The sequence below is a fragment of the Nuphar pumila genome, chromosome 16 (assembly GCF_984573655.1).
Source record: "Nuphar pumila chromosome 16, dmNupPumi1.hap1.1, whole genome shotgun sequence".
NCBI classification, from domain to species: domain Eukaryota; kingdom Viridiplantae; phylum Streptophyta; class Magnoliopsida; order Nymphaeales; family Nymphaeaceae; genus Nuphar; species Nuphar pumila.
This window is the reverse complement of record NC_143264.1, coordinates 1,552,802-1,566,598: the sequence shown is the minus strand read 5'-3', so window position 1 is coordinate 1,566,598 and position 13,797 is coordinate 1,552,802. Positions and strand designations below refer to the sequence as shown.

The 13,797-nt window shown below is 37.5% G+C and overlaps 2 protein-coding genes and 2 long non-coding RNA genes across 4 annotated transcripts; 2 read left to right on the top strand and 2 right to left on the bottom strand.

Moving 5' to 3' along the window:
* Window positions 1-3,631: 3,631 nt before the first annotated feature.
* LOC149812626 (amino acid permease 2-like) lies at window positions 3,632-4,397 on the top strand. Its single transcript, XM_089992260.1, has 5 exons — window positions 3,632-3,734; window positions 3,809-3,895; window positions 3,998-4,042; window positions 4,129-4,222; window positions 4,379-4,397. Exons 1-5 carry the CDS (start codon window positions 3,653-3,655, stop codon window positions 4,395-4,397), a joined length of 327 nt encoding a protein of 108 aa, XP_089848386.1. The 5' UTR covers window positions 3,632-3,652.
* Window positions 4,398-4,439: 42 nt separating this feature from the next.
* On the top strand, window positions 4,440-5,458 carry LOC149812625 (uncharacterized). The gene is made up of 2 exons (XR_016428211.1): window positions 4,440-4,827; window positions 4,999-5,458. It is a non-coding gene; the product is annotated as an uncharacterized LOC149812625 (long non-coding RNA).
* A 998-nt stretch (window positions 5,459-6,456) lies between these two features.
* Window positions 6,457-8,207, bottom strand: LOC149812624 (uncharacterized). Its single transcript, XR_016428244.1, has 2 exons — window positions 8,057-8,207; window positions 6,457-6,802 (listed from the first exon to the last, which is right to left on the bottom strand). It is a non-coding gene; the product is annotated as an uncharacterized LOC149812624 (long non-coding RNA).
* Window positions 8,208-8,632: 425 nt separating this feature from the next.
* LOC149812623 (uncharacterized) lies at window positions 8,633-12,998 on the bottom strand. Its single transcript, XM_089992259.1, has 5 exons — window positions 12,867-12,998; window positions 12,708-12,777; window positions 9,212-9,302; window positions 9,057-9,127; window positions 8,633-8,826 (listed from the first exon to the last, which is right to left on the bottom strand). Exons 1-5 carry the CDS (start codon window positions 12,912-12,914, stop codon window positions 8,633-8,635), a joined length of 474 nt encoding a protein of 157 aa, XP_089848385.1. The 5' UTR covers window positions 12,915-12,998.
* Between the last annotated feature and the right edge of the window lie 799 nt (window positions 12,999-13,797).

Below are 13,797 nucleotides of genomic sequence, written 5' to 3'. Positions count from 1 at the left end.
GTGCAAGATATACTAAAAATACAATATTTACGCTAAGTATCAAAACCGCTATAAGTCATTGTGCATTGAATACAATGTGAAATACAAATCGGGTAAATGCCCGCAGTAAGTACGTTGTGCAAATGCATCACAAAATACATTTATTTTTATTGTATACAACACTTTTCTGTTCACACACACCACTTAGTTGTGGATATCTAGGACTATTGTGATTATAGTTTGAAGATCATGTTGAACATGAATTGAATGTATGATAGTTCATTCATGAGAGATCATACTCATTATCATTTTAAATAGTAGAATATGGAGTATGTGTTGCATGTACATGTTTGAACATGCATTTATGTGAATGAATATTGCATAAATTGATGTGTTTGACATGGCCATATTGAATGCTAGTGTGAAATCATAATTGTGTAATCATGCACGAAAGCATAAGCGATATAATCATGTTCATGATAGGATTATGTAAATATTGTTATGCATTGACTAATATATCTTATTGTCTCATGAATGAACCATTATCTAATGGCAATATATAACACTGGTGCGATTATTTGAAGTTCATAACAATGAATAAATTTTATTTATGACAAAATAAATCAAAATACAAAAGTGTGGCACCCATGTGACATAGATGAGGAGAGAAAACTCTTGGTTATTGATTTATGTTTCATAGATGCTGAATTTTATCTGTTATTAATGTTTCATAGTTGGGAATTCTTGCTTTTCTCATTTCCTTTTTCTTTCCCTCAGTTTTTCATAGAGGATCATTTCTGTATAATTAAACTTTTTTCAACCTAAGGACCATCTTGCAGAAGAATAAAAGCTGAAAAGATTGCCAGAGATTTCTGCAACATGATGGCTTCTGCAAAATTGTAAACTATTCTAGCATGATTGCAAAGCATAAAGAGATAAACCCTTAAATGATCATTGCACACACATACGCACACAGAAAATGTACTCTAAAATAGACAAGCATAGTGGGTATTGTATCTAGATTTGCAGCAAACTATCCAGATTTCATATGGAATACTTAATTAACATCAGAGAAATCACAACCATTGACACCTCATATGATTGTGCCATCACAAGTGTAGATCCTTTTGTAGTCAGAATTATCGTTGCTTGATTGTACCAAATTCTTATAATAGTTCAAAATTATTGTTGTTTGATTGAAACAAATTCGGCATAGAATGATTGTTAAGCAAGTCTGACTTGCATCTCCAGTTTGATAATTTTTTTTTTCTTTGTAGATAATTTATGTTTCCATTAGCTTCAACATTTAACACAACTTGGTCCTTAAGATCTCTTTCATACTCGATCTCCTTGTTCTTCTCATCAATGTCTTTCTGCATTGACAGAACAACTGAATAACTAGGTATTTCTGCAACTGCAGTGCCACCACAAGGTGATTCTAAGAGTTCCTGCAACTGAATAACTAGGTCATCCTCTGAATATATATGTCTATTTGTGGACAGTATTGTTATAGATTTTATTGTTATTCATGTTTATATTCTTAATGTGTATATTCTTTAATGTTTTCACTATAATCTTTTATTATTTTCACTTTTCTTATTTTGCATAAGTCATAGCCCCAGTAATGTTGCTTTTACAGGTGACGTTTTTTCACTCCTCATCAGGGCTGGGCTAGGACTGTTTTTTTTTTTTTTAAATTTAACTGGGCTGGGAGGCAGGACTGGGCTGCTGGGTGGTAGGACTGGGCTACAGCCCAGTCCTGCCCCCCCCTCCCCCCCCCCCCCCAAAGCTCCGCCTATGATCACAGTGGAAATTGAACATGGGATACCCAGTGAAGTTGATCACTGTTTCATGTAAAACCCATCCAAAAGCCATCTTGGGGTATTTGTACTCCCACTGCATTGTGCAGGATTAAATCTCATGACATGAACTACCTTGCTCTGATGTTTGCAGTAATGTGCCCTGGATTGTACCTTTCACCTTAATAAAACAGAATCTTGTGATGGTACTCTAAGAAAATGATAAATACACTTACTATTTCTTTTTAATTTTTACTCCCATTCAGAACTTGTAAATAGGCCTGGTAAATGAACTGACATCTCGTGACTTGGCTCGGTTTGGCTTGTCATGAACTTGTTCATGATCGGTTAGTATAGCTGGTGAGCTGAACCGTGAGCAGCTCTTTTAGCTTAAATGAGTCAAACCCGAACACAAGGTGTTCAGCTCCCGTGAGCTCATATAGATAAAATTAATACACATAATTTATGTGTAATATATATTTTAAGCATAATATATAAAGAAAAGAATTCATAAAATATATATACAAAGAGAAGGATGTATACATAAAATATGAACTATTAAGTGTAGTATAATATGTATATTCTATGTATAAATAACATGAAATGCTTTTACACGAGAGAGTCACGAGCTCAATCTGTTGGTAAATGAGCCGAACAACATGCCGTGTTCGGTTCGTTGGGCTCGTTGCTTTAAATTTACTGTGGCTTAACCATACCTAGCAGTTTCAAGACATGTAATGCTCCTCATTCTGCAACACGCTCACGGGGTTTTTGTATCATTTTTTGAAATAGCAAGCAATAATAACCCATCTTTCTTGGTTATCGCTTGCGAGTAGAGTACAATATTCGGATAGAGCAACAACATTTCTCTCTGCTGTTTTTGTCCTCTTTCAAAATAATATACAGGAAATGACAAACATGCTTTTGACAATTTGTGGAAAATCTCATAAACTGCCAGTGAATGTTGACAGCTGAATTATCCAATCACCAAAATTAACAGAAGCCTTTAATAACCTCTCACAAGGTAATTCATTTGCATGGATGCTTACTAACTTCATAATTCAGAATTCATGTGATACTATCTGGCAACATGCAAGTTAATGCACTTAGGTGTCTTGTTGGTTATGATTAAAGTTAATTAACTTTAAACAAACATCACAGTGAGTTCATCTCCTGCTTCAACTATTACTCAGTGAGAGAAGGAAAAACATATTCACATTAAAGTTGCAGACTCGAATGAAACTTGAGACGTGAGAACCAATTCGAGACATGGGCACTTGCAGACTTAGCCGATCGTTTTCTCGGTAGCTCAGACCAGTCCAAATCAGACTCTGATTATGGCCTGAACAACTTATACTGCGCTAGGCTACTCAATAAGAGCCTAGTTAACTGGCACATGAGCTAGGTTACAAGAGTTTGGGGCTGAATCAGTCAATGTAGGCCAGGCCCGTACCAAGCTAGGTGGGTGTTCACAGTGGACCAAACAACCAATTATTGGAATCTCCTCTTTTCCCAAGTTTACAATAAAAGACAAGCCCATTAGAATGGGATAGAGACTTCACACCAACTTTTTAGGCCTGCCAGCCTTTGCTGTTTCTCAATCTGCAATGGTCCATGATAGTAAAGACTTGAATAGTCCCTGACAGTAGAATCTGCTTTTGATTAACCAGACATCCATTCAGATCTGTCACTGGTTTGTGTCCATTCTAGAGATTCATAGCTAAACCTCACTCTTGCTAGCCACAGACTTTGCTCATATGGGGCTGCTCAAGTCAGAACTGCATATAAACAAGCCTTGCACTGGCATATTCTCAAAGTCTTTCATCTATAAAACGAGACACAACAGTGTGAAGCAAAACAGAGAATTGCAAGAAATGGAAGTTGAAAAGCAAGAGGCCAACTTTGATGAATCACCCGGTTACAACTATGATGACAATGAGCATCTGATAAGAACTGGTAAAGAGATCCAAAGTCTAGTGAATATCTATTTGATCAATTCTGTTTGTTGGTAACACCTACTCTTCAACCAGGAACTGTGTGGTCTTCTGTTGCTCATATAATTACTGCTGTAATCGGTGCTGGAGTCCTGTCACTTTCGTGGAGTACCGCACAATTGGGTTGGATAGCAGGGCCTAGTTTGATTATAATCTTTGCACTTGTTACTTGTGCTTCTTCTTTCTTGCTCTCAGACTGTTATAGATCACCAGATTCTGTCACAGGAAGAAGAAACCACACTTATATGAATGCTGTTAGAGTCAATCTTGGTATTATATTCAGCTACTTCCTTTCTTTCCACTATTGAGTTTTAAGAGTGCAGCCTCTGTAATTTTTCTTCCTAATGCTAGTTCAGGTAAAAAGAAGGTATGGGTTTGTGGACTGCTTCAGTATGTCAACTTGTATGGAATGTGCATTGCTTATACAATCACTACTTCAACCAGCATGAGGTACCCTTGCTTTATGCTGGCAAATTATGAAATAAGCCATTATAAATCTGCTGACCATATATATATATATATATATATATATATATATATATATATATATATATATATATATCATTCAATTGCAGCAGTTGGTAAAACTATATGGTTATTCTATAGTCTGCTGGGGCTTAGGTAGATCTGATGGATCACCCTTGACGACCAGGAGAGGAGGCAGCATAGGGAGAGAGGCCAACACAACGGAGGATGGACATACCTTCATCCTCACGATCTCTTGAGGTAACTCTCTACACTCTTCTTATTTTCCTGATCTCTTATTCAGAGTTTATTGTTCTGCCCCTATTCTGATGCTTCTTTTGCGGGAGGAGGAGAGATTGATATACGAAGAAAGGATTTGGAACCAGATGCAAGCAAGAAATCTAGGTGCGGGATCACGAGATTGAGGTTCTGTAGACTTCGAAGATGAGTTCTCGAGATGAGATCGTCTCATTTTCGATGTTTGGTCTGCCCTGGAGGAGTCCGAGAGGGCTCAGAGTTCTGCCTTTGAGGATGGGCAGACAACATCGAAGGGTGAGATCGAGCGCCTCTGGTCCGTCATTGCTTATGAGGTAAATCCTGTTTCTTTTAACTTTTTGTTTGGAATATAGGTCTTTAGCACTAAGGCTAATGAAAGAGATCATACCCTGATATGCACATAGACCCACTTTATTTATTGTACAAAAATTTTAAAGACATATTTTTGTGACACTGATGCTTTGATTTCAAATATTCTTTTGCAGAAGATAAAACATAAGAGTACAGGGACAAGCTGAAGGCCACGGCTAAGGAGTTGGAGCTCACGAAGAAGCTATACACCCAGTCTAAGGTGGTGATAGCCCTTCAACTAGAGAACTTGGAGGTTGTTGATGGTGACTCAATCAGGAGCCCAACAGACACAAGTGTGCCTGTTGGAGATATGCCACGGAAGCTACATCTAAAGAATAGATATGAACCATGAGTTTGATGATTTCCAGAAACCATATAGTAGCCACAAGGAAAAGCCCATGTTCCTTGATACGAATTATGTAATTCATTTTCCTCCTAACATAGAACGATAGAAGTGAGTTTGTGCTTGGATGTATCCTATTGTTTTAAACAATGCTTGCAGAGGGATGTGATATAGTTGTAGTTCGATCCAAGTTTCATATCATTGTTTTGATTCAGTAATTGTATACTGGAAACAATGGCATAATTTGAGATTTTTAGCTTGAGGTGAACGGCCTTTGTGATTGTTTATTGTAAACTTTATATCAAATGGCACCATTAAAATCTCTCTAGTCCCCAGTTTTATAGCAAGACAATATGTAGTTGGAAAACTTGGTCTTTCAAACTAATGTTTTTGTTAGGCCTCATTTGTTTCATTCTAATGCAGAGGAAAAGCTTTACATGAGAATGATCACAGATTTCTAAAAATCCTGCCAGCTCAGCCTTCTTATGCGAAAGCTTTCACAGAGACAAGGTATGAAAAAGCTTTCACAGGAGAAGGTATGAAAGGATTTACCCATAAAAAGTGGTAGACAGAAAAAATGAAACCCACTTGTGCCAGCATGGCACTTTCCCACCATAATGATCTGATATATGTTCCATTCATGGTGGTAAAGGATTACATCATAGTTGCCAGGTCAGCACTTTCTCATCTAAGTTGAATAAAACAAACGAGGTCATACTATTCTGTCCATCAGGAATGATATTTTTTTCCTACTTTTTTATGGTAATATACCACATGGGATACAAGCATACTTGAAACCTTAGATTTCATAAACTTTGATTATATTTCCTCTTAAACGTAATCATATTTCCTGTGTCATTTTAAAATTACATGTATCAAACTGAAATTGGAAATGGATATATATTCTTCATTAGATACAACTTGGGTATAGTAACCAAAGCTAGTCCACGTTCTGGTTAAGCCTACTACCTAGGCTTACAGTAACTCATTGCAATGATGTACACAAAAAAGGTTAGTTCAAAAGAGGTTATTTCATGGGGTACATGGTTACTAGAACATGAAAACAAGTGAACCTGACGCCTGCTACTGAACCTTTTCCTGCAGAGAAAACCCTGATTCTAAACTGGATAAACCAGAAAAAAGCAAGATAGTTCAGTTAACAAACATAAATAAGGAAGCAGTTGAAACTCTGACCAGTATAAAGAGCCCAACTGCAAAAAGATCACCGAGTTAAAAATGCGGAATGATCTTGAGTCTTCAAAATTAGAATTGTGAAACTAAACGAGATGTGTTGATCACATCACTTGACCAAAAATACATGATATACAGAAAATAGATAAAATCTACAACATAAACAGCTTTTGAGCTGTCAATGTGATAGCAGTCTTAGTATCAATTATGTAGCCGGATAACTTGAGATATCCTCTCAAAGAAAAGTGGACACATGCGTGTAGTGAAGATAAGATCTTCCCTCATCCACCCAGGAGCTATCCTCTCAAATGTCCCCAGTGAAGAAACTTTATACAGAATCTCATCATCTGCACCTTCATCCCTTATCCCCTGTTTCTTTATCCATGTCAAAATGAAAGTGTATCCTGCAATGTCATTAACAAAAATATCACATGGTGTTGCCAGAAGTACAAAACAATCGCTGTTCACTGTTTAAATTTCTCCAATGCTCAATCCACTGTCACATTGCTAATCCATTTTCTAGTTTTGTGGTTATTCACTCCTGATTAATGAAGTGTGTTTAGTGAATAATCCATTGCAGCACGATGACACTGAAGGAATAGTTAGGAGCCAAAAAATTTGGGATAAATGTGTGTGTGTGTGTGCATGTTTTGGTAATGGGGATACCACCTGAGCATGATTTCTGGCCAGGAGGGACTCGTGGGCATGCCCCGAAAGGGACCTCAACCACCCCATTGTGAAATTGTTTCCCATCAAGGTAAAAGATACCAGGGGTTGGTCCCTGACCCACTCAGGGTACCCACCCCATTACTTGTTCACCGGATATTTACGCCAGGATTCAAATGCAGGATGCCCAGGAAACGGTCAGACAATCATGGTCATGCCCAGGATTCAAATGTAGGATGCCCAGGTATCCCCTTAGTGAATAATCCAGTGCAGCACGATGACACTGAAGGAATAGTTAGGAACCAAAAACTTCGGATAAATGTGTTTGTGTGTGTGCATGTTTTGGTAATGGGGATACCACCTGAGCATGATTCCTGGCCAGGAGGGACTCGTGGGCATGCTCCCAAAGGGACCTCAACCACCCCCATTGTGAAACTGTTTCCCATCAAGGTAAAAGACACCAGGGGTTGGTCCCTCAGGGTACCCATCCCAATGCTTGTTCACCGATACTCACCCTAGGATTCAAATGCAGGATGCCCGGGAAACGGTTGGACAATCCTGGTCGCCCCTAGCCAGTTGAGCAGAGCCCGTGTGGGAGTACATGTGTGCATTCTCATGTGTGTGCTTGGGTGTATAGATGTATGATGAATCTTATAGAAACAAGATAGACCCAAAACAAAGTTGAATCTGATACATCTTAAGGAGAATCTGATTGACAAAGTATATCCATCATTGACTAAAAGAAAAAAAAATGAGAATCATATACAAATCAGACCACATAAGTAAAACAAGAAAACCTAATCAAACGGATACTAGTTGACATTATACCTATAGACTATGCTGTTGAAATCAAACTGTTAGAAACAGTGAGAGATGCTGAGAGTAGGTCCAATAGAATAAATATTTCTTCAGGTTGTTAAATTACTAACTAGAAGGTATATCACATATGCTATCAGGTGACAAAGGAGTAAGATTTTCATTCAGGTAATTACCACTTAATGTGTGGCAAACAGAAAGCTGCAGCCCATCTTTTTGTTTGACAGAGGAGAATCTCATGCCAACCAAACTTTCCAATAGAGTCTGAAATAAGCAATCGGCATGACAAGGATCTGGTGCTACATTCCCTAAAATTCCACAATGTCACTGGCATTGTTTAAAAATGATCATTGCTGTATCAAGGAGTGCCACAAACGTGAACATTGATTTTTCTCTTTATGCATACCTGTGCTCATTGTGCTTAATCTACAGCCAACCACCTGAAAAATACAGCTTTGCGTCAAAGGCAGCACGGAATTAGCAAAGGAAAAAGCAGGTTCGATCTCTATGAGTTCTCCTGAAATTGGATCATATGTGGACCTACCTTATAAGGCGATCCACCATCATCTTTAGATGAAGCTCTGTCATGTGGACATTGTTCCAGTTCTCTCATCGAAGAATTCTCCACTCTGGTGGTGATGGTAAACAAGTGATTAGCTACTTTTGTCATATATTGTTGTGTTTTTTTTGTATTATTTTTTCAAAATTATATTTTTTAACAAAGATTAAGTGTGCCATCATAAGTGAAGGTATCAAGGGCAGGGCAATCCTTCAAAGCTATAAAAGCCATAGAAGCAGTTGTCTTCTGTTTTATGAAGCAAATACTCTTGCCTGATATGAAGATCATCAGATGGAGATTTCGACAAATTTTCAGCATGATTGTTGCCGCAGGTTCCCAGTTTTAGTAGACAGTTTAGCTTATCAACTTCTTCAGAAAGCTCTTTTCCTGGAAAATGATCAGAAACATTGCAAAATTAAAATGACCTGCTACCAGCTAAACACCGGATATTAAAATGTGCAAATTCCAGTACTTAAAGTGAGAGCATGAATGCATCAAAAAGATGAAGCAGGCCAGCTGAACAATGTGCTAACAACTCCCAGAGAAATTGGCATGAGATCACAAATTATTTTTCAGATACAGCAAAAAATAATACAAAACACAAACTGCTTTCTCACTCTTTTCATTCTCCTCCAATAAAAGATTCTGATATTCAGAAATCTTGTTAGCTTGTTCAGCCAACTCTAACCTGAAAACAATAAGTATAGAGCTAAGAATGCCTCATCTCCTATATCTCAGTACTCAAAGAAACCGAAGGTTTAAAAATGTGTACCTTTTGGCCTCTGCCTGAGCCTTCAGTTCATTTACTTGTTCTTGCAAGCTTTCATTTTCATTTTTCAAGTGTTCAATCATGTTTTCCGCAGCTGCCAAACACCATGAACCAAAAAACGCATATAAAGTCAACTTATTCTCAAATAAAGCATATTAACAACATGCTAGCAGCTCCATTTTGTGTGGATTTAATTGAAAAGAAAAAGTATGATACCATTCAAAAGAAAAACTGATGAATAATCTCAATAGAAACCTATAACTTCTAATATGCACAGTAACAACTATTGACCTCAAAAGAGACCTTGCCACACAAGAAATAAATCATGATTAACAATCTGATCATGAACATTACCAAAATAAATTATTTTAAGCCCAGATGACCTGCTGGAATGTTCATCATGTGGCACAAAAAAGGCTCAACTCCATGCACATCTATCAAGGTAAACCCTTATAAAAGAATAGTCAACAAATCGATCTCACCCATTATCCACACGAAATATTTTCTAAGAATATTATAGGTTATTATAAATCTCTGGAAAATCTCAACATTTTTTAAGAAAATTTTAAAACAATATTTGTTCGAGGATTCATTGATCAAATGGGAGGTGACAATTCCAAGACAGAGACATATGACATAGAGCGTCACCAATGATTCCTTGGTGTGATACCACCACCTATCAAGCCCAGTGACTGTTCCATGGAGCTGCATCCTTGCTCACCTGGTCCATGCACATCATTCTTTCAGGTGGTCAGCCACCAATTTAGTATCAATGTGATTCTATTTCCATTCCTATATAATGGGTTCTTGCAGCATTTCCATGATATCGCTAATGATCAATCAATGGGAATTGGCTGGAAAGTGTTCACACAGGTATAAGTGTGCATCCAGGTTATGACACAAAACTTTTCTAAAGAAATGACTATGTTGGTATGTATATATATATATATAGAGAGAGAGAGAGAATATGTTTACCGGAGTATGAACTGACACCATACAGATGTGATATACATGCTCCGTTTTATGGGGAATATTCGAGCATGCAAAAATCATATTTTTCGTCAAAAAATAGATGATTGAATGGTTTATTCCTAGCAAACGGACTATGCCAAATGCATCCGCAAGGTCGGATTTGCAAAGAAAGTGTTAGAAATACCTAGTTCATACTCCGGTAAACATATTCTACTGACTATATATATATAGGTCCAAAATCTACAAAAGATGATAATCGACAGCGTTCTCTAACGATCAAGTTTTTCATCGATCGGAATTTACATATTGGATTTTTATCGTTCATTTAGTGAGCGACATCTTTTGGATTATGAATTTTCTATGTTTAGATGTGTTTTTGAAAGCGCTAAAAATCAACGTCCCACAATACTTTGTATTGTAAAGTTTTAAATGCATTGTAAGCCATCATTTTTTCATGTTTTGAAAAACATGTCTATATATCGTAAAGTCCTTGTTTAAAGCATATTTCGTATTAAATAGATTACAAAGAATATATGAGGACCGGTCGATGAGATGCTCAAGCATTGGAGAAGGGGAGTCGTCCAATCATCGTTGGCTGTAAATTTGTTACCTTTCTTTGGTTGGACAGTCCCCCCTCCCTATATATATATATATATATATATATAGAGAGAGAGAGAGAGAGAGAGAGAGAGAGAGAGAGAATGTCAAGACACAAATGCAAAAGTGCACAATTATGCTGCATTTTACAAAATGCTCAAATATGAAGTGGTAAACTTTCAATTATGAACTAAAGATCTAAAGCATGTCAAGGGAATATAGACAAGTAACAAAAAATTATCAACAAATATATAGTTACAGTAGACACCTTGATGTTGACGCTACACATTGATTGGATTATAAGATGAATAAAACAGGTCAAGTTTGAAACCCAGTTGGCCTGTAGTTAAGAGTACTTAGTACCAATCATCATCACCAATATTGTTTTCGATAATTTCTCAACTAGACATTTTTTTCAAAAGTTTCTTTAAAAGTGGGTTTTCTCAAACAATCTGGATTTTTTTAATTAAAAAATGCAAAGAAAAATAAAGCAGATAAAAAATTATTAGGATTTAATAGTATTTTACTTGCAAAAATATAAAGAAACAACTGGAAAAGTTTTAAAATATAAAAGAATCACATAATAAAAATATATATACCCAAAATATATAAATATAATAAGAAATTATTTTGAAATTATCACAATATTGGCATGATATTAATGTTATTTCCAATATCCTGAACATATCATGATGCATTCGCATTTTTTATCAGCTGTTGCAGAAAAAACCAGACATCATGATATCTTCAAAATATAGTCAATATTGGTGACTATGGCATTTGTATGAGTTCAACACCAAAACAACGGCCTAGTAGAAGAGCCCACATCACATAGATTATATATATTAAATTTTTTAAACCAATGGAAAAAGTGTACAAAAGACACTGATAGAAAAAATAATAGAAACTTTTTGGAACCGCATGAGCATCCCAAAATATTAGCAAATTGTTTGCCTCTCTGCTTATTTTTCTAAAATAACCATGTTTGATGTCACCATTTTCTATAGCTACTATTATCTTGTAATATAGGGATGGGAATGAGTCGAGCAGCCTGTGGCTTGTCCAATTCAACTAATTTTAAGATCTCATAAAAAAGGCTCGATTAGCCAAGCCACGAGCTGATCGTGAAGGGTTATCAAGCTGAGCATGTGCAAAGGGAGCACAACTTAGCGAGTCAATTCTTAAACATATATTATATTTTTTTTTACAATATTTCTATGTCATGCACAATGTCGTAGAGCATTTGAATGGAGTATGTGGTTTGAAAAGGGGTGATCCAGCATGTCGATTCCTATTACTAACAATGCTAAAAGATACAATACTTTTTATATGAATCCAACTTGAGATCTACTTGTTGGCTCGGTTTGCCATGACTTCAAGCTAGGGTCAGCACCAACAACTGAGTTTGAACTCTAATTGGGTTTGACCCAAATGAACAAGGCTGAGCAGGCCAAGCTCGGCCTATGCAATCCTAACACAACCACCAAGAGCACTCGACACTACTATGAACGGATACCAGCTCACTAACATCATCCACTTCGTTCAAAAACAATCAAAACCACCCAGTTCCTGCCAACACCTGATGGCAACAAAGACTTAGTAGACCACATAGTTGCATGAACTGACTCGGGAAACTCAAGCAAGCTGGTTGCAAGTTGACAGCACAGCAATCCGCCAAAATTAGCCTAAATCAGTCACATTTCACAAGCAGCTCTCGAGTTAACACCCAAATCACCGCAGATTTCTCACGAGTCTGGATTTTAATCAATGATGGACTACAAAGAAACCAAAAGATAGAGGATGACAATGTAAAACCATTCTTAAGATACAATGGATTGCATTGATTCAAACTCACCAAATCCAATCGACCATCAATGAAGCCATCAACCAAGAAAACAATGAAACATAAATTTGACAGATGGGTTATTACCGGATACATAATTCAGGAATTTGGTGTTCTGCTCTTGATTGAATCGCTCCAATTCGGAAAACCTCCTTTTCTGAGCAACCACCACCAATCGAGAGAATCATATGAAAAAAGAACCAAACCCATTAATAAAAAAAAGTGAAGATAAGGAGAGAGACGAACCTTCAGTTTCTGATACTTGTCGTAAAGCTTCGAGTATACCACCTCCATCCCCACCTACAGAGAGAGAGAGAGATGTTGCAGTAGATGTAACAAAATTAGGGATTGTCTTTCTTCCCATGGCTAGGGGTTTCCCTGAAAACCGACAAAAGAAAGCTGCGGAGGAAAACCGATTCTGCAAAGAAGAAGAAGAAGCGCGAAGGGGAGAGGGAAGAGAGGAGCCACGGCTGCTTACCGTCTAAGGGGTATTATCGTCACGAAAACTTTCCGTCGGTGCTCCTCCGATCTGCCTCTCTCGCCCACCCCTTCTGCAAGGAGACAGAAAGCCACCGAAATTTCAAATTTCAAGGAAGAAAAGGTCCTTCCTGCTCTCGCTCTTTTTATTATGTCGTTCAAATTTCAAATTTCAACGAATCGGATTTTTTCGAGTTTGTCTCCGACTCCGAGTTCTGATCCACGCGTTTCGTTGTTTCACTGCTTAGGACTTTCACAGTGAATTTGGATCGGGTCGACGACACTGTGAGTATGCTTGGGTAATTCAGGTTGGATGTGGGATGGATTCAGAGAGCAGATCAGGTGATCTGCCAAATCACTTTTAGGAAAGTGACTTGGCATCCTCACCGTGTACAAAATGCACAAAGACCTCGAGATGAATCAATGGACGGTTATGATATCAAATCACTTCCTTAACGTGATTTAACAGATCACCTGATCTGCTCTCCTAAATTGCTCTTGTTGCAACATAAAAATACATAAACTTGACAAACGCCGACCCAATTAGCCAAACGGGCCTAAAGGGTCTAGCCCAAGCTCAACCCGAACTCAATTATAAGCAGGCCAGGGTAATGTCGGGTCGGGGTTTGGGTTACCCATGTTAAGCCTTATAAGGCACTTATCAAGCCAGGCCCAGCTGACCTCATGTCCACCCTTATGG

Excerpts from the sequence above, each read along its gene's own strand:
- LOC149812626 (XM_089992260.1), top strand. The coding sequence starts at position 3,653 with ATGGAAGTTGAAAAGCAAGAGGCCAACTTTGATGAATCACCCGGTTAC. Across the intron at positions 3,735-3,808 it reads TGAGCATCTGATAAGAACTG|GAACTGTGTGGTCTTCTGTT; the intron begins GTAAAGAGATCC and ends CTCTTCAACCAG. Across the intron at positions 4,043-4,128 it reads TGCTGTTAGAGTCAATCTTG|GTAAAAAGAAGGTATGGGTT; the intron begins GTATTATATTCA and ends ATGCTAGTTCAG.
- LOC149812623 (XM_089992259.1), bottom strand. The coding sequence starts at position 12,914 with ATGGAGGTGGTATACTCGAAGCTTTACGACAAGTATCAGAAACTGAAG. Across the intron at positions 9,303-12,707 it reads ATTCCTGAATTATGTATCCG|CTGCGGAAAACATGATTGAA; the intron begins GTAATAACCCAT and ends GGTGTTTGGCAG. Across the intron at positions 8,827-9,056 it reads ATTGGAGGAGAATGAAAAGA|GAAAAGAGCTTTCTGAAGAA; the intron begins GTGAGAAAGCAG and ends ATCATTTTCCAG.